General features: G+C 46.3%; 1 protein-coding gene across 1 annotated transcript in view; it reads left to right on the top strand.

Annotated features, from left to right (window-relative positions):
* Nucleotides 1-643: 643 nt before the first annotated feature.
* POLA2 (DNA polymerase alpha 2, accessory subunit) overlaps nucleotides 644-17,899 on the top strand; it is a 31,661-nt gene continuing 14,405 nt past the window's right edge. The window contains exons 1-14 of the mRNA XM_081842340.1: nucleotides 644-850; nucleotides 1,860-1,984; nucleotides 2,947-3,032; nucleotides 3,552-3,609; nucleotides 4,858-4,964; nucleotides 7,196-7,389; nucleotides 8,100-8,188; nucleotides 9,169-9,324; nucleotides 10,231-10,293; nucleotides 10,527-10,569; nucleotides 11,669-11,793; nucleotides 12,934-12,972; nucleotides 15,484-15,557; nucleotides 16,577-16,682. Coding sequence (XP_081698466.1) covers nucleotides 754-850; nucleotides 1,860-1,984; nucleotides 2,947-3,032; nucleotides 3,552-3,609; nucleotides 4,858-4,964; nucleotides 7,196-7,389; nucleotides 8,100-8,188; nucleotides 9,169-9,324; nucleotides 10,231-10,293; nucleotides 10,527-10,569; nucleotides 11,669-11,793; nucleotides 12,934-12,972; nucleotides 15,484-15,557; nucleotides 16,577-16,682 — 1,362 coding nt within the window. The 5' untranslated portion in view covers nucleotides 644-753. The remainder of the gene's footprint in view (nucleotides 851-1,859; nucleotides 1,985-2,946; nucleotides 3,033-3,551; nucleotides 3,610-4,857; nucleotides 4,965-7,195; nucleotides 7,390-8,099; nucleotides 8,189-9,168; nucleotides 9,325-10,230; nucleotides 10,294-10,526; nucleotides 10,570-11,668; nucleotides 11,794-12,933; nucleotides 12,973-15,483; nucleotides 15,558-16,576; nucleotides 16,683-17,899) is intronic.

Genomic DNA, 17,899 nt, shown 5'->3' with positions numbered 1-17,899 from the left:
TTTTTTAAAAAATGTTTTATTTGGTATTAGCCGCCCTGAGCCCGGTCTTTGCCGGGGAGAGTGGAGTATAAATTTATTATTATTATTATTATTATTATTATTATTATTATTATTATTATTATGTTCCCAATGTGAGAATAATCCCACCGTACTACATTGCAGGGTTGTTGTGGACCACTCTCACAGCCTCAGCCCAATCGGCAACGTCCCTCATCAGCCACCATTCATTAACTGATCAAGTCAAAATATAGCATTAAAGACAGAGGAGGCTTTACCATCTCAAAGTAATGGGAGGTATCAGAATGATACCGATGATGACCTGTTATTTAATTTGGCGGGGAATAAAAATACTTGCGTTTATAAAGAGCAGGAGATCTGTTTATTCTGGCGCAGAAGGGGCGGGGCGAGGGAGGGAATTACACGGCGCAGGCCAATCAAAGCCATGCAAAAGAACCCTTCTTTATAAAGCAGCCGTCCTTTTTTCACTCCGCAAAGCGTCGAAGGGTATCCCGGCGTTCTTAGCCACTCTAGGAGTTCCAAGCAACAGCAGCAGCAACGACACATCTCTATGCTCCTCTGCAACCTCCTCCCATTAATGTAGAACAGGCATGCGCCCATTCAGGAATTGAAGCTCCACCCCCTCCCGCTCTTTCCCTCTTCTTGCAGGCGAGGAAAGTGGCGCCGTAAATAACCGAATAGCTGCGCGCTCCCCGCCTACCCCGCCAAGAAAAGTGGCGGGAAAGGAGGTCTGCGATGGCGGCGCTCGTAGTTGAGGACGTGTTGGCTGAGCTCAGGCTCTTCGGGCTGGACTTGGAGGAGGGTGAAGACGGGGCTGCCCTTACCGACAAATGTGAGCCGCATGTAGAACGGCGAAGGCGATAAATTGGGGGGGGGGTATTTACTAGGAAGGGCGCTAGTTCTCATTGAGGAGCTTTTTATTTGGAGGGGGCTTAATTTGGGATAAGCAGGCGGTTGCCTATGCGGGGAAGAGCGGTGGACTTGGGGGGATTTCTGGGGGATGGAAGAAGCGTGGAGAGAAAGTGGGGAAAGAAGATATGGGGAAAAGAGGGAGGCGGATTCAGAGAGATGGGCAGTTTTAAAAATGAGACTTGCCTGGATCGGGCCAGAAGATCCGTCTAGCCGAGGATCCTATTTCCAGGAGTGAGCAGCTGTAGATTCCTCTGGGAAGGCAGGGCCTGAAAGAAACGTTGGTTGTTCCCCGTACCTGGTCTTCAAAGGTAGACTGTCCCTGAATGTGGAGGCTCAGTGTGACTCGTAGCTGCTGTCTACAGGAGAATGTAGCTGTGAGCTTTGCCTGTTTGAAATGCTGCCCCTTAATAAATTGTTTTTGGCTGGCTTTAACATCGTTGTAACCCAGCCCTGGGCCCTTATGGTGAAGGGTTGCCTTCCTGAATCAGATGAGGGGAATTAGGGTTGAACTGTTAATGTGCTTTAAATCTTACATTCAAACAAATCCAGGAAATTTGTCAGGAAATTATTTTTATTGTAATACTTGTAACTATTTTTTTGACATTTCAATGGAATACAATGTAAAATACTTCAGTTATTTAGATTTTAAAAACAACAACAAAGGTGCTAAAAGTTATAAATATATTTTTAAACTTTGTTTTTAGATTTCACTAGTATGGTTTCTATTGCCCATTTTGAACTGGATTGTGTGTATTCTGTTCATTGATTACATGAGACAATTTCAAAAACTGGAAAGTTTTCTGCAGAAAAATCTAATGGTGGAAATTTTTCATCACACTTCACTGAGGTGGATCTCGCTGTCTGTTAGAGAGATGTCCTTGAGGAACTGATAAACTACCGCTGTTTAATAACTCCTTTCTCTCTTGTAGTGGTGGAACTTTGCACGTTGTACAGGTTGAAAGAAAATGAGATTGCAGATGAAATAATTGCTTTTGCTATAACGAAGCAATTCATTAAGCTTACGGCAGAGTCCCTGCACATCTTTGAACATGAAGTAAGTGAGCTTTTGGAAGGAATTGCGGGAGATAGATGTTTTGATTTGCCTATTTGAGGTAGATCCACTATAAAGGCAGTTCCGCTATGGTGCATTCAGTGGATAGAATGTTATATGGAGCATAGGCAGCAGTCCCTACCCTCTGCAACTCCCTGCTTATTGATGTTAGGCAGTCTCCTGGGCTGTACTGTTTTTGGCACTGGCTAAAAACTTTTAGAATGCCATCTTGCATGCAATTTAACTGTGTATGTTCATTTTAAAACAGCAGATTTTACTTACATTTTGATACATTTCATGCCAATTTGTTTTTAACGTTTCATGCTATGACTGTTTTGCTAGAGGTTGCCGCCCCTGCCCACTTTGCTTGCCTATCCACCCCCCTTACTGCTACCCCCTCCCCTTGATGTTAGAGGTGCAGAGCAGAAAGGCAGGGAAGACTACAAAAGGCTTGGACCATCTCATGCTGTCACTGCCCCATGGTTGATTAGGAAGAAGAGTCATCACAGCACAGGAAGGATGAAGGGAGCCAGGATCTGCTAGGAAGCAGTGGCAAAAGCAGTGGATCCTTAAGCTGGCCAGGGGCGGGGGGGGGGAGTGGCCAGTAGCAGTGCTAGCCAGCCTATGGATCCAGTCCCTTGAGTCAGGGTCAGCGTTCGAAATTTGCCAGGTCCAGGTGCATGGGGGAAAGGTGCTTGCTCATAGAGAGATGCTCTTTCCATTTCTTCTCTGTTCAGAACAGAAGGGAGGGTGTCATCCAATGAAATGTGGGCATGTTTAATGGGACTTGCAGGAGGAGCAAGCAGTCTTTTCTTCATTGCTGATATTTACGGGTGCCATAGCAGGTACTGATGCACATAGCAGTGCCCATGTCTGCCCTGTTGGTGCCGGCTAAGCCAAAAGTGCTGTGATTCTGGGAGGTGTTGGCTTCCCTGGGGTTTCGACTGCTCGTGCTCTTCTTTCAGGTGCTGCACAAGCGATCCACGAAACCTCAGAAGAGGAAGGAGAGCCATTACCCTAAAATCAGAGATGTCAACAGCATCCAAGAACTGTATCCTCCCAAGCAGCTGAGCGTGACTCAAATGGAGAGGCCCTTTTGAACATGGCAGCAAACCGCCCTAGTGGTAAAACTAATAAAATGAAAGCTTTGTCTCTCTGTTACCCCACTGTTGTCTTCTAATGTTTGGGTGAGAGGAAAAAATCTAATTTTAAAAATGGGGTGAATTGGAGCAATTTTCCCTTTTTGTGGTGGCTGCTATTATGGGGTTCAGCCCTTGACTGATTTCTGTGCTCTGCCTTGAAATAGGCACACCAATACTGAAGAGGAGAAGCATCTAAACATGTGCAAAGTGCATTTCGCCAGCATAACCTATGTTCCACACCCATGTAGTCTTCTCCACCTTGTGCAATAGCACCCCATGGGTCGTGGACCACATCTGCCATCATGCTTTGCCACTGGCTGTTCCTGGGTGGGACCAATGGGGGTCGGACAACCAGTGAGCGACGATGGCTCGTGTAATTTTAGCTCATGCATTTTCTGTGTGCGTTTGGCTCCCTTGACTCTTCTTAGTCTCGATGTAGAGGAGGAGGAAGAAAACCTTCTAGATACCTACACTTCGCCATCAAAAGTAAGTATGTGGAAGGAAGGAAGTTGTGAAGAACATTCATAGGAACGAGCACACAATGCATCTTGCACACATAGGCTGATGCAGGAACATCGCAACTTAGAAAGCTGTGTGCACCTGTGACCTTCTGCATTCAAAGAAGGTGCTTTGCCTCTCTGCTACCTTTAAATCACATCAGACTATTTATCTATCTAGTCCAATGTTTATCCTCTCTGGCTTGTGGCAACTCTTAAAGCTGTCAGGCAGAGACCTGCTTTTGTGCTGGGACAATTTTTGTATGGTGTATTTGTATTTGCATTTTATATTGAATTGTATCAATAAGAGCACTACTGGGGCAAGGCACATCTAGATGTCCAGCACTCAGGGCTGTGTCCAACTAAGTTCTACTTAGAGTAGACCCAATGAAATTAGTGGGCTCAAGTTAGTTGTGCTCATTAATTTCATTGGGTGTCCTCTGAGTAGAGCTAACATGGGGTGCAAACTTCTCTCACAGTGGCCAACCGGATATCTATAGGAAGCAGGACCTGAGTGCAACAGCACCAACAATTGATAGCAAAAGACATACTGCCTCTGACTGTGGGAGGAGAACTTAGATTAGCTATTGTGACTAGTAGCCACTGATTAGCTGCATAGAATCACAAAATTGCAGAGTTGGAAGGGATCAACTTCTCAGTGCAGGAATCTTTTGCCCAACGTGGGGCTTGAACCCACGACCCTGAGATTGAGTCTCATGCTCTGCCAACCTGAGCTATACCGACTCAATAATTTGTCTGCCCCTCTTTTGGCCCTCACTGCCTTTCGCTGGAGCAAATTTCCTAGTTTGTGTGCTGTGCAAAGGACTTCCGTTGTGTGTCCTGAATTTTCTTCATCTGGGGCTGGGAGACACTGCCGTCTGAGACCCTGGAGAGCCACTGCCAATCAGAGCAGAAAACAGCCGTCCAGATGTTTTTAGTTTAGTCTTTATTTAAAAAAAAAACAGGCAAGGAAGGTGAGAAAACATAAACGATGTACAGTGTATAGCCAGTTTTTCCTCTGTCTCTCATATAACACTAGAGCCCAGTGATGCTGGATGATGGGAGATTCAGGACAGAAAGCAGGTAGACTTGTGAATTATCCCCCATCTAAAACACTGCAGTGCTTCTGCCAGCCAGTGTAGACTGTACTAGGCTACATGGACCAATGTTCTAACTCCTGTGCTTCCAACAAGGCTCTCTGTGAGGCTGAGCTGCTCTACCCTTTACTGTCTTGCAGGGATCTCAGAAGCGGGTGATTACCACACCGGAAAATCCGCGTTCCAAGCGGACTGTCTCCAACTGCAGTCCCCGCCTGGCCTTCTCCCCCAGCAGCTTCTCCCCCAGGTATGCCTTGACGCAGTGTTGGGTTGAAATAAACGACAGACGAATGACAAGTGTCATATGGGAGGCATCTCCCGAGCATGTCTCGGGGAGTCCCTTTTATTGAATATTACAGCATTGCCACATATGTGCTTGTTGCTGATTGGTTAACACAGATACAATGCAAGGGTTGCATATAGGCATTAATCATCAATAGATTAAAGGTTGGGAAAGGGAACACAGAATTGGACAGGTATGAAAACCTCCTTATTAAACTATTACTAGTGATTGATATAGCAAGAATTAAAAGAACATAACTATCGCGTTCCGTAGATGTGGTTAACCATGCATTGAGAACAGGTCAGGGTACAATGTTTCATGAACTCAATGTGAACTAAACATTCTAGGGTGGGTGAGGAAGGAACGCTTCAGCTTAGAGCGGTTTGCCAGAGTCATGTGCAGAAGCAAAATTTCCCATCAACGCAGCCCGTAAATGTGTGGCCCACCTCTTTCTTTGATTAGCCAGCGTTGCGTCTCCGAAGGACTCGGAGCCTGCCTCTTGTTCAGAGATGTCAAAGTGTCCTTAAAGAAGAGAGCCCATTCTGGCTGCTGCCAAATGCATTGCAGCTGAAAATGGACCCATTTCTGGTGGAGCTTTGAGGTGCAGCAAATCAAGTCTTGGACTTTGCCGGTTGACCGTGATGCATGTCAAGCTGTGGTGGCGCTGATCCTTGGGTTGATTTGCCACATGCTGAATTTGCTTGGGGTCCTCTTGGTGTGCCAACTTGGTTGGGTGAATTGGGATTTTTTGTTTATGTTTTAGATGCTGGATTTATTACAGGGAAAGCCTTTCCTAGAAAAAGAATCTGTGTTTTCTAAACTAGTTTTTAGTATTATGTGTGAATAAGAGGGAAATCCTAACCCTAATCCTAGCTTGCAGCCCTAAAACTAACCCTAGCAGCATATCTGCACCACAGGCATAAAACTGGTTTAAGAGCCCATATCTCTGCTGCAGAAATCACTGGGAAATGTTGCTGGGTGGAGGCTAATGTGTGTAGGTGGGCTGGGTTCATGCATGGGAGCCATACCCCCAATATCTCCTCTATACTGGTTGTGCCTTGACTTTCACACCAAAAACATTCAAAAGTTGGAGTGGCTGTGTCTAGCGTGCAGGGGGAGTTGGTTTGTGCACTTCCAGTCACATTTAGATTAGGCTGGGCACCTGAACAGTGCTTCTCTTAAATGAAGATAAAACCTGAATAACTTTAAAGTCCGTCGATTTCAATAGGACCACTCTGAGCCTGACTTAATTGGCCGCAACCTTGTTGCTTATTACACCTCGGCTCATTTCAGAGAGCATGTCCCAAGCCCATGGTTCAGAGCTTCCAACAAAATACTGAGGAAACAATGGCTCTGCGCTTGTTGTCTGCTTTGTTGTGTGTTCTTTGCTACCTTCTTTAACGCTTCAGGTGCTGTGGCCTTCAGAGACAGAACAGTGGCTTGTCACTTCAGATGTGATACTAAGTTCTAGTTGGCGCAAACTCAAACCATAGCTCCTGGTCTTGGCCTGTTCGTCAATCACAAACCATGGTGCATCTATTTAGACACTTAAATACGGTGCAAGCTGCTGTTAAAGACAGATTTCCCCTTCTACTTTTTGTTCCATTCCTTTTCTGCAGTAACCTACCAGAGGAAAAAAATGCCTCACAACTGATATCCCTACTAAGGTTTTTGTTGATTACTCAGGGGGACACGGGTGGCGCTGTGGGTTAAACTACAGAGCCTAGGGCTTGCCAATCAGAAGGTTGGCGGTTTGAATCCCCGCGACGGGGTGAGCTCCCGTTGCTCGGTCCCTGCTCCTGCCAATCTAGCAGTTCGAAAGCACATCAAAGTGCAAGTAGATAAATAGGTACCGCTCCAGCGGGAAGGTAAACGGTGTTTCTGTGCGCTGCTCTGGTTCGCCAGTAGCGGCTTAGTCATGCTGGCCACATGACCCGGAAGCTGGACTCCGGCTCCCTTGGCCAATAAAGCGAGATGAGCGCCGCAACCCCAGAGTCGGTCACGACTGGACCTAATGGTCAGGGGTCCCTTTACCTTTACCTTTTACCAGATTAAAGACCCAGTTGCAATTGGATAAAACTATTTAACACTGGGCAATACTTGTAAAATATCGATGTTGAAATCAAGGAAGTGACCAGGTTTTCCTGAATTTTAAAATTTTTTTCTCTTCTTCCCCTTGCTTGCCGCCCCTCAAGGGCTACCCCTTCACAGAAGTATGGTTCTCGAAGCAACCGCGGAGAGGTTGTCACCTCCTTTGGCTCTGTGCAGGGAACCTCCTGGAGGGGAAATGGCGGCTTGGCCACCTCTGTGAACCTCTTCCATTCCCCCCAAGATTCCCTCACCAAGCCCTACAAATTCATGTTCCAGGAACTTGTGGATAACCGTGAAGGTAATTTTTAGAAAACCCTCTATCTGTTTCTACTTGTATATGGAAAATCTACTGGACATGATCCAGTTAGTGCAGAATGTGATTGCTGGTGCACTGACAGGTACTTGCAGAACTCCTGGTTTTTTTAGGATCTGCGCTAACTGCCTGCATGTCACCAGGCCAGCTTAAGGTGTAGTCTAGAACTATACTTGATGATCTAATAATGTTGATAGTTTTTACTTGGACTTTATTTTAATTCATGTGCAGCTACTCATGCTGCATGCCTACTTTTCAGTTTTCATCTTTTAATTTTGTTTTAATGGAGTTTTGTGCAAATACAAACAAGACTCAACATAACAAACAAATCTACAGAAAACAAAGAAACAAAGCAAAAAACAAAAATAACAATGAAATAAAAGAAAAACAAAAAGTAAGGAAAAACAAAAGCCTGAACAAAAATGAAGTGAAATTAACTATACAATACTATCCCAAAACATCTATTCTCAAACAAAATACTTTCCCTTTTGGAATAGATCTCTTTTGTTATTCTATTTATTTTCGTTTTCATCTTTTAATTTTTGCGTGTTGTTACAATTGTTCTCTCTGTTTTATATACAATATAAAATGAAATAGTAATAAAAATGTTGCAGTAATAATGATAATAATAATAATAATTAATACAAATATCCATCTTTATCTGCCTCTTTCCCTCCCTCTAAAAATGAAATAAGTGCTTTCCTGCAAGATGGAAGACCTTGGTGCGGCACTGAAGGAACACTACAAAATAGAAGAATTTTCTTCTTTGATCATCCCTGTGCAGGTAACCTCTGTGCTAATATCTTATGGGTGCTAGAGCTTAATTATTTTCATGGATGAGTATATCTAAAGTTATCCAGTGGGGTTTGTGAGCATTCTGCACATGCTCAGAGAAACAGCTGCTTTAAACTAACAGTGGAGAATCTCAGGTTTCCAAGCCTCCATGTCACTGCCAGGCCTCTCCATTTGGCCAGTGAAGCAGTTTCTGACAAGCCCATGCCCTTAACACACTACATTTGATGTCTGTTGTGGGGCAGGTAAAGATGTGGCTGGGCCGAACGGGAGTTGTGAACACGGTGGCTTTCCTGATCGCTGGCCCCTTCCAAGCCCCACTTAGTGCTTTGCAAAAGTGCCATCAGTTAGCTTATCGTTACCATGCTGGTCCTGTTTGGGGAGGAAAGGATTGCAATCCTTCCAATTTGTGAACCAGATTAGACTTTACTGGGTTATATCAAACTAATTTCTCCTTAATGTAGGCCAGGGGCCAGCATACTTTTTTAGCAGGGGGCCTGTTCACTGTCCCTCAGACCTTGTGGTGGGCTGGACTGTATTTTGGGGGGGGGGAAAGAACGAATTCCTATGCCCCACAAATAACCCAGAGATGCATTTTAAATAAAAGCACACAATCTACTCATGTAAAAACATCAGGCAAGCCCCACAAATAACCCAGAGATACATTTTAAATAAAAGGACACATTCTACTCATGTAAAAGCATGCTGATTCCTGGACCGTCCGCAGGCTGGATTTAGAAGGCAATTGGGCCGGATCTAGCCCCCAGGCCTTAGTTTGCCTATGGATGATGTAGGCCCATGAAGTTACCCCACTTTCCCCCTCTCCATTCACAACAGCCCTATAGTGTCGGCTAGATCTGATGGACTCTAAGGCAACCGCTTGGTAGTATGGAGATATGCTGTGCTCAGGATTTTAGTGCTTTTTAAAAAAATGTTCCTTTGTTTGTTTGTTTTTGAATGATGCTGGGAAAGGAGCCAGTCACTGTCCTGGGCCAAATCGGCTGCGATTCCAATGGGAAGCTGAACGCCAAGTCCGTCATCTTAGAAGGGGATCAGGAGCACTCCTCGGGAGGCCTGGTACCTGTGGATGTATCTGAACTCCAGGAGTACTCGCTCTTCCCAGGACAGGTGAGGCATTTGGGAAGCGGGGGGTGTTCATGATAATTTATTAATGTATGAACCAGCTTTCCACAGAGAACAAAAGTAGTCATAATAAATAAAACAGAAAAAGTACACAGCCAAGCTGAACAATTTCCACACAAATTATAATTCGATCTGAAACAAAGATACCAAAATCTATGTCAATACAGTGGTGCCCCACAAGACGAACGCCTCGCAAGACGGAAAACCCGCTAGACGAAAGGGTTTTCCGTTTTGGAGGCGCTTCGCTAAACGAATTTCCCTATGGGGTTGCTTCGCAAGACGAAAAAATCTTGCGAGTTCCCGCGGTTTTTTTCCGCTCCCCCCCCTTTCCTAAGCCGCTAAGCCGCTTGTCAGCTGTTCCGCTGATAAGCCGCTTAACAGCTGATCGCTAAAAGCCGCTAGACCGCCAACAGCGCTAATCCGCTAAGCTGTCAATGGGCTTGCTTCGCAAGACGAAAAAACCGCTAGACGAAGAGAATCGCGGAACGGATTCTTTTCGTCTTGCGAGGCACCACTGTAATGGCAACTAACCCCCCACCCCAGCCAATAAAACACCCTAAACATTACCCAGCACAAGATTTTGTTCATCCGCCTCAGCTTTCGTATCTGGAGTTAGTCTGGGCCCTTCCCTCCCAGGCCTGCAAGGCAGGGAGCAGATTTTCCAGGACTCGCAGCCAAGATGACAGTGGAGATGAAATGTAGCCATTGTGGCTAGTAGCCATTCATAGCCTTATCGCCCATGAATTTGTCTTTCAGAAGACTTGCCTGCCTTGAGAAAAGTAAATAAATTGTGAACGCATTTCTTGCTTTTGCCACCGTCTCTTTCCTGCAGTGAAAATAAACAAAAGTTGACGTTGATTGCCTGTCTTATTTCCCCCTCACATATTCCAGGTTGTGGTTATGGAAGGCATGAACAGTACTGGGGAGAGGCTGGTCGCGTCCAAGCTGTATGAGGTGATTTTTTTTATTATTTTTTTCCAATGCATTTCCCTACCACATTTCATGACCTTGAAGTCAGGTTATTCTGTTCTCAGAACCACATTATTTGCAGAGGCTTGGTATAGCGAGACAGAGAGGGGAGAAAGTTGCAAGCATCTTGGAGATATGGATCTTTTCTCTCTTTTTAAAGGAAGATGGAAGCACATATAACTCCCCCCTTTTTTTCCTCTTCCCCCACCCTCCCTCAGGGCGTACCGCTTCCTTTTTATCAGCCTGTGGATCAAGCGGAAGGTGAGTTAGACCCAGTGCTTCAAAGAGAGGGGCTGGGTCTCAACCTTGCCCAAAACAGGGGTGGGAAAGCTTTTCAACCTGAGGGCCACATTGACTCATGGGCAACAGTCTGGGGGGCCGCATGCCAGCAGCCAGCCCCCACGTGATACTTACAACCAGAAGCAGGCTCCAGAAGCAGCTTCTCAGCTGGAAAGGTTGAGGAGTCTGGGAGGTAACAGGAGGTGTTTCTGAGGATTCCCTTGAGCCTCCTTCAGAGGGCAGGTCTCCGCCCTCTAGCCTGCTGGGACCCTCCCAGGGATCAGGGATCTCTTGGGGTTCAGAATCTGCTATCCCCATCCCACGGAGACCCTCGTCACAGTCCTCCAGCTCTAACTCCCCAAATTCATCACCGTTTTGTTTGTATGCCGCCTTTCCATAGTTAAAACCATGTGCAAGGCAGTTTACAGCATGAAAAGATTCACATAATTGCCAGAAGTAGTCATAAACAATAAATAAAACACATCAAAAAGTACACAACAATAAGATCTAAAAATATACAAAAAAAAAATATGTCAGTAACAGCAACAAAAATCTCCTAAACGATACCCCAGCCTGAGAGTGTTCAGCAACCTCAGCTTCTGTAGCAGAAGTCAGTCCGGGCCCCGCCCTCCTGGGCCAGGTGGGAAAATGCCACTCTGCCTCAGGGTCTGTTCCCTTTCTCTGACACCTCCACGACAGTCCTGCATCTTCCAACATTCAGCTTCAAGTGCACGGCATCCCTTACAAGGGTAGGGAAACAGTTTCACTTATCTTTATGAACTGGATAGGTATATGCCTATCCATTTAGAGTACCTTGCTGAAATTCTCATTGGCTTCTTGCATTTGGCTGCTGAGATTATCACCCTCCCACCCACCCACTTTCTTGCACACAACCCTAATGTCTAGAAACTTGCAATTTAATTTGTCCCCCTCTCCCACAAATGGAAGATAAAACTTTGTATCCAGTACCTGTTTCTGCTCTTGTATGGAATTCATAGCTCAGGATCTGCTCAGTGCAGGAACTTGGTTGGTTCATAATGGAAGCGAAGTTCCTGTTTTCAAAGCCTGTTAACCCTTTCAGGTCCAGAACTGCAGATGGTCCTCGTTGCCTGTGGTCCTTATACCACCTCGGACAGCATCACCTACGACCCCATGTTGGACCTGATAGACGTTATTAATAGAGACAAGCCAGATGTTTGCATTCTGGTAAGGGCAAAGCGTCTGTGGTTGCTTTATAGAAGGGCGGGGGACCCATTTTCAGCCTGAGGGTTTGATTCGCTTGTGGGCAAACTTCCAGGAGCCCACATACCAATAGTAGCCAAGGGGTGGGCAAGGTGGACAGCCAATGGCATCGTTTCTCTCCCCTTTGACCAGCCTGAATCAACACAGGGCCTACATGCTGGAGAGACAAAATGTGTTGCCCTTGGCAGTGATATAGGGGAGGTTCTAGAAAACTCCACTCATAGAGAGACTCTTCCCCTATGGACAGACACAAATAGAATCAGTTGCACATGTTGTTTCGAACTACCCCTGGTATCAAACAATTTGATCTAAGTTCATTAATCAGTTGGTTGTTAGCAGGGAGAGGCATTCAAGTGAATGCAAGGTAGCCTTCCTTATGTTTACTCAGGATGGGGCTAAGACGGAGATACTAGCTAGGTTTCTGCAACACGCAATGAGGATTCGCGAATGCTATACAACACTAACTTAAGTGTTAGATGCAGGGTTTTATTTCTCTTTCTTAATTGGTTTTTTTGTATTAAACACTACTGGAATCTTGTACAAATGCCAATAAGGGTTTGAGAATCTGGTGGCAAAAATCGGGCAGAGCAATGGGCGAAGCTCTTAAGGTTGCATTTCAGCCAAGCAAAACACTCAAGGAGGATGTGGCTTCGAGAAGCGTCCTGAGGGCCAAATGAAGAGGCAGGGGGATGCATTTGGCCCCTGGGCCCTAAGCTCTACTATATATAGGTTATCAGTAAGTGGCTAGTTGCCCATCTGTGTCCTCCTCAGCAGCCAAGGATGAGTAGTTGAAATAAATGAAATGGCAATAAACAATGGTTGCTGGTTGTGATACTGTTCTAATGACGGAGGGGAAGGCAGAATAATTAAAGTCATCGAAGCATGGGAAGTCAATGTCATGCTTATTGCATCTGGTAAATGTTAGAATTTTTGGGAGGGTGGAAGCAAGTTTTCCTGTGACTCCATCCTTGTCCTGCTACCTTTTTATTAATTGACGGGGCTCTTAAGGGACCTTGATAGGTTTTTCAGAAATGTTGGTGGCGCTTAATTAGGGCCTTGTCGTCCGCTCTTTGATGACCTTCATTTCCTTTGATTGTTTTTCAGCTCGGGCCTTTCCTTGATGCAAAACACAAGCAAGTTGAGGTAAGTTCAGTAAATGGGGAATGGATTTGAAAGTTCATGTCTTCTTTTTCCCCCTTTTCCCCTTTTTCTTTAGAAACCCTGCTGACTGTGCGTCCCACATTTTCCTTTTTGGAAACCAGTTGTGTATGGGGGTCCCTGATTCTTAAAGCAAACATCTAGGCCTTAACACAGTATTTTCCTAACTAATGACAAATAGTATTTGTGTGTGTGTGCGTGCGTGCGTGCGTGCGTGCGTGCGCGTACGTGTGTGTATACACATTACCTTTTCCTTAGATTAAAATCGGATGTACATTTTGTTCACAAACTCCATAGATCTACTCCAGAGATATCCAAGGGAGAGTTTTTTCATTTATTTGGGAGACATCCAGGGCCATAGTTTGGAAAGCAGGACTTGCAGGAGAAAGGTTTCTCTCAAGGAACTCCCCAGCTTCTCATTTAATTTTCAGATTTCATTTTAAAAGCGGATGTCAGGGGTTCAGGGAGAGAGACGCAGAGTGAGGGGGAAGGATTCCAGACTGATGAGGAAGAGGATGACAATGACCCAAGATTGTCCATGAGTCCGTCCAGTGAATCGGAGGACTCCCAAAAGGGAGCCCCTCTGGTCAAGCCAAGGGGAGCTAGAGGGGGAAGCAGTCAGGAGCAGGGAAACGAAGGGGGAACCCCCAGTGGGAGTTGGAGAGCGAGACCGGCTGCTCCGCTGGAACGGAGTGAGGGGGGAGGAGTGACCAGTGTGTCAGAAGGAGCAGAACAGGAAGCAGAGAGGGGAAGGAGATCAGGGCAAAACGTCCTGCCGGAAGGGGAGGAAAGTAGTATTGAGGGCAGTGTAACTGTCGAAAGGAAGGTCAGGAGCAATGTAAGCGCGCCAAGTTCAAAATGGGAGGCGCGCGGAAATGAAGAGAGTCCTGGGGAGGAGCCTGGTCCCAAAGCCCGAAGGAGGGGGGAGGAGACGGCAGAGGATTCAGCCTCCGGAGAGTCCCGAAGGGAGAGAGCACAGGGGGGCAGAAAGACCCTGCGGAAAAGGAAAGAGAGAAAGAGGTGGACCAGTACAAGCCTCTTAAACTGGTGTCAAGGCGGGAGTGACTCAGAGGGGACTTCAGCGGTCTAAGGGTAACAGACGTAGGGTCACGGACCTCGGATGTAAAGCTACTAATGTTCTTCAATAAAAGCTTTTGTACATAAGCTGGAGTGGACTTTGGTCTCTTGTGAGCTGGGACCACGGGTGACTCTGACAGCAGCAATCTAGAATTCTTCCTTGGCAGGGGCATAAAAGAGGTCCGCTGTGGTGTAGTGGTTAGAGCGCCACACTAGGGTCTGGGAGAGACCAGGGTTCAGATTTCCCACTCACCCACAAAAGCCTGCTTGGTCAATCTCTGTCTCTCAGCCTGGTCTACCTCACAAGGTTCTTGTGAGGATAAGATGTAGACAGGGAGAACCATGTCCACTTCCTTGAGGCTTCTTGGAGGGAAGGTGGATTATAAAGGTAGCAGTGGTAATAATAAAAATATGCAGCCAGTACTCTTTCCCAAGTCTCTAGAAAACAAAGAAATGCAAGGTTAATTGTACAGTGGTACCTTGGTTCCCAAAGAATGTTTTGGCTCCCAAACGCCGCAAACCCAGAAGTGAGTGTTCCGGTTTGCGAACGTTTTTTGGAAGCCGAACGTCTGACGCGGCTTCTGCTTGGGTGCAGGAAGTTCTTGCAGCCAACTGGAAGCCGTGCCTTGATTTTTGAACAGTTTTGGGAGTCGAATGGACTCCTGGAACAGATTAAGTTCGAGAACCAAAGTACCACTGTATTAAAAAAATTAATTTGATCCTCCCTACTAACATTTAATTAATTTCTTAGCCCCCTTTTGCCATAAGGTCTCTGGCAAGCTTTATAACAATGGGATCATACACTATATATATATATATATATATATATATATAGTGTATGTATATATATATAGTTACAAACTATATATACAAACTATATATATATATAGTGTGTGTGTGTATATATGCCAAGTAAAGCAGTTCCAAACAGAACAGTGTAGATGAAACAATGAAACAAATGGAGCAGGGTTCTAAGGAAAGGTGGGGGGGGGGAAAATTCCTTAACTGCCCAGGGCCAGGGTAAGAAACTATGCAATGAAGGTGCCAGACACGCCTCTGTAGATAGGGAGTCCCACCATTGGGGGCTGCCACAGAGAAAGCCCTGTCTTGAGCCGCCATTCTCTGCACTTCCGAGGGTGTTGGAACTAACAAGAGGGCCCATCCCTCTCATCACCCAAAATGGGGGTCTATAAGGATGGAGGTGGTCTTTCAGATATTTGAGGTCTAACCATGAACTCATTATCCTGTGTGGATCTTGCCGATCTGGGGTCTCTGGCATGAAAAGATCTTCCCCCTGGTCTGTGGTTGGATCCTCCTTAACTGATAACACCGGGGATTGAACTTGGGACATTCTGCATGTGAAGCGAATGCTCTGCCACTGAGTTCCTGTTCTTCCTCTGCTTTTTCTTCTCTCCCAAGGACTCTCAGCTCACTGCCTCGTTTGAAGACATCTTCAAGAGGTGCATGAAGATGATAGTTGAAGGGACAAGGAGGTGAGAACAAGAACATGAGAAGAGCCCATGGCCCATCTAGCTCAGCCTCCTGTATCTCGCAGGGGCTCATCAGACGCCTCTGGGAAGCCCGAAAGCAGGAGAAAACGCAACAGCACTCTCCTCACTTGTGGCTCAAAGCAGCTGGCATGCTGCGAGAGACTGCCTCCAACAGCAGTTATAGGACATAGCCCCCATGGCTAATAGTAAGAAGCAGGGTCCGATGGGAAAAGAATTGTTCACACGGTACATAATTATCTTCTGGAACTCAGTGCCACTAGATTTAAGATGGCCCCTAGCTTCAGTAGAGGGTGAGACCTGGAAGAATGGTGGCACCAGGGACCCATCACCATCTCTTGGCCACAGAAACCAAGTGGTTCAGAGGCAGTGAGAGCTGTTGCTTTTGGGCTTCCCTTGTGGGTTTTCCTGAAGCAACTTGTCAGCTGACAGCTCCCTGGATTCTTTGGGGGAAGCCGTTAAAGTACAGTGGTACCTGGGGTTACATAAGCTTCAGGTTACATATGCTTCAGGTTACAGACTCCGCTAACCCAGAAATAGTACCTCGGGTTAAGAACTTTGCTTCAGGATGAGAACCTCCTGCGCGGTGGCAGCAGGAGGCCCCATTAGCTAAAGTGGTGCTTCAGGTTAAGAACAGTTTCAGGTTAAGAGCAGACCTCCGGAACGAATTAAGTACTTAGAAGAAGAAGAAGAAGAGTTTGGATTTGATATCCCGCCTTTCACTCCCTTTAAGGAGTCTCAAAGCGGCTAACATTCTCCTTTCCCTTCCTCCCCCACAACAAACACTCTGTGAGGTGAGTGGGGCTGAGAGACTTCAGAGAAGTGTGACTGGCCCAAGCTCACCCAGCAGCTGCATGTGGAGGAGCGGAGACGCGAACCCGGTTCCCCAGATTAGGAGACTACCGCTCTTAACCACTACACCACACTGGCTCCCGAAGTACCACTGTATAAGAGCATTTTAAGTGTAGTGCGGAGGGGGCCTTAGCTCTTCTGTTTCCCAACAGTGCTGGATCACACCTTGTCATCGTTCCTTCGCTGAGAGACGTCCACCATCACTGCATCTATCCCCAGCCGCCTTTGACTTGCGAGCTCTCGAAAGAAGACAAACAGGTGCTTCCTACAATCCAAAGGCAGTGCCTTTGTTTTGTGTCTGTGTGTGCACAGCTGGAATATCTGTATTTTGGCTTGTCGGGTGGAGGTTGGTGGCTTTCAAAGCCTGGTAGGAACCCTGAAGTTTCTCAGATGCTCTATGAGGCCAGAAATCAGCCTTCTCCGTCTGAAGATATCAACTTTAGCCAGAGTGCCTTCCGTCAGCTTTGGCTGGTGGCTCAGCTACGTCCCTCTCTGGACAGAGATAGCTTAACTATTGTTGTCTATGCTCTGGTCACCTCAAGGGTAGATTACTGCAATGTGTTATACGTAAAGCTGCCTCTGAAGATGGTTCAGAAATTTCAGCTGGTGCAGAATTCAGCGGTCAGGTTGCTCACCGGAGCAAGACGGTTTGAGCATATTACACCAATCCTGGTTTGACTGCACTGGCTACCAATTAGCTTCTGGGCCCAATTCAAAGTGCTGGCTTTGGCCTATAAAGCCTGAAACGGCTCAGGACTGCAATACCTCAAGGCCTGCCTCTTTACATATGAACCTACCCGGACCCTGAGATCATCTTATGAGGCCCTTCGTGTGCCTCCTCCTTGAGAGGTCCAAAGGGTGGCAGCACAAGAACGGGCCTTCTCTGCAGTGGCTCCCCGTCTGTGGAATGCTCTCCTCTGGGAAATTCGCCTGGCACCTTCATTATACACCTTTAGGAGCCAGGCAAAAATGTTCCTCTTTAACCAGGCATTTGGTTGATTTGATTGAAATCCTATGCCCTTTTAAAATGTGGGGTTTGAGGGGGGGAGGGGTTATGTTGGTTGTTTTTATTTTTATTAATGGATTTTGTGGTTTTTATATTTTGATTTTGTTCTGTAAACTGCCCTGAGATCTGCAAGTATACGAATTAAGATGATGGTGCAGGTCTCTGCCCCAAGGGACTCAATCTGAAAACAAACATAGAAGGACAGAATAAGGAGACTGAAACAGAGACAAACAGGGAAAGAACCTGTGATTAACTCAGTTACATGTTCTTAAGGCTTAGCTGCAGTAGGGTATACCTTACACCAGGCTTCCTCAACCTTGGCCCTCCAGATGTTTTGAGACTACAGTTCCCAGCATCCCTGACCACTGGTCCTGCTAGCTAGGGATCATGGGAGTTGTAGGCCAAAACATCTGGAGGGCTGAGGTTGAGGAAGCCTGCCTTACACCTTTACCTGAGAGGTCTACATAGG

Source organism: Podarcis erhardii (assembly GCF_964252035.2).
Source record: "Podarcis erhardii genome assembly, chromosome: 15".
Taxonomy (NCBI): domain Eukaryota; kingdom Metazoa; phylum Chordata; class Lepidosauria; order Squamata; family Lacertidae; genus Podarcis; species Podarcis erhardii.
The sequence above is the reverse complement of the archived record's forward strand: the minus strand, read 5'-3'. Positions and strand labels throughout refer to the sequence as shown.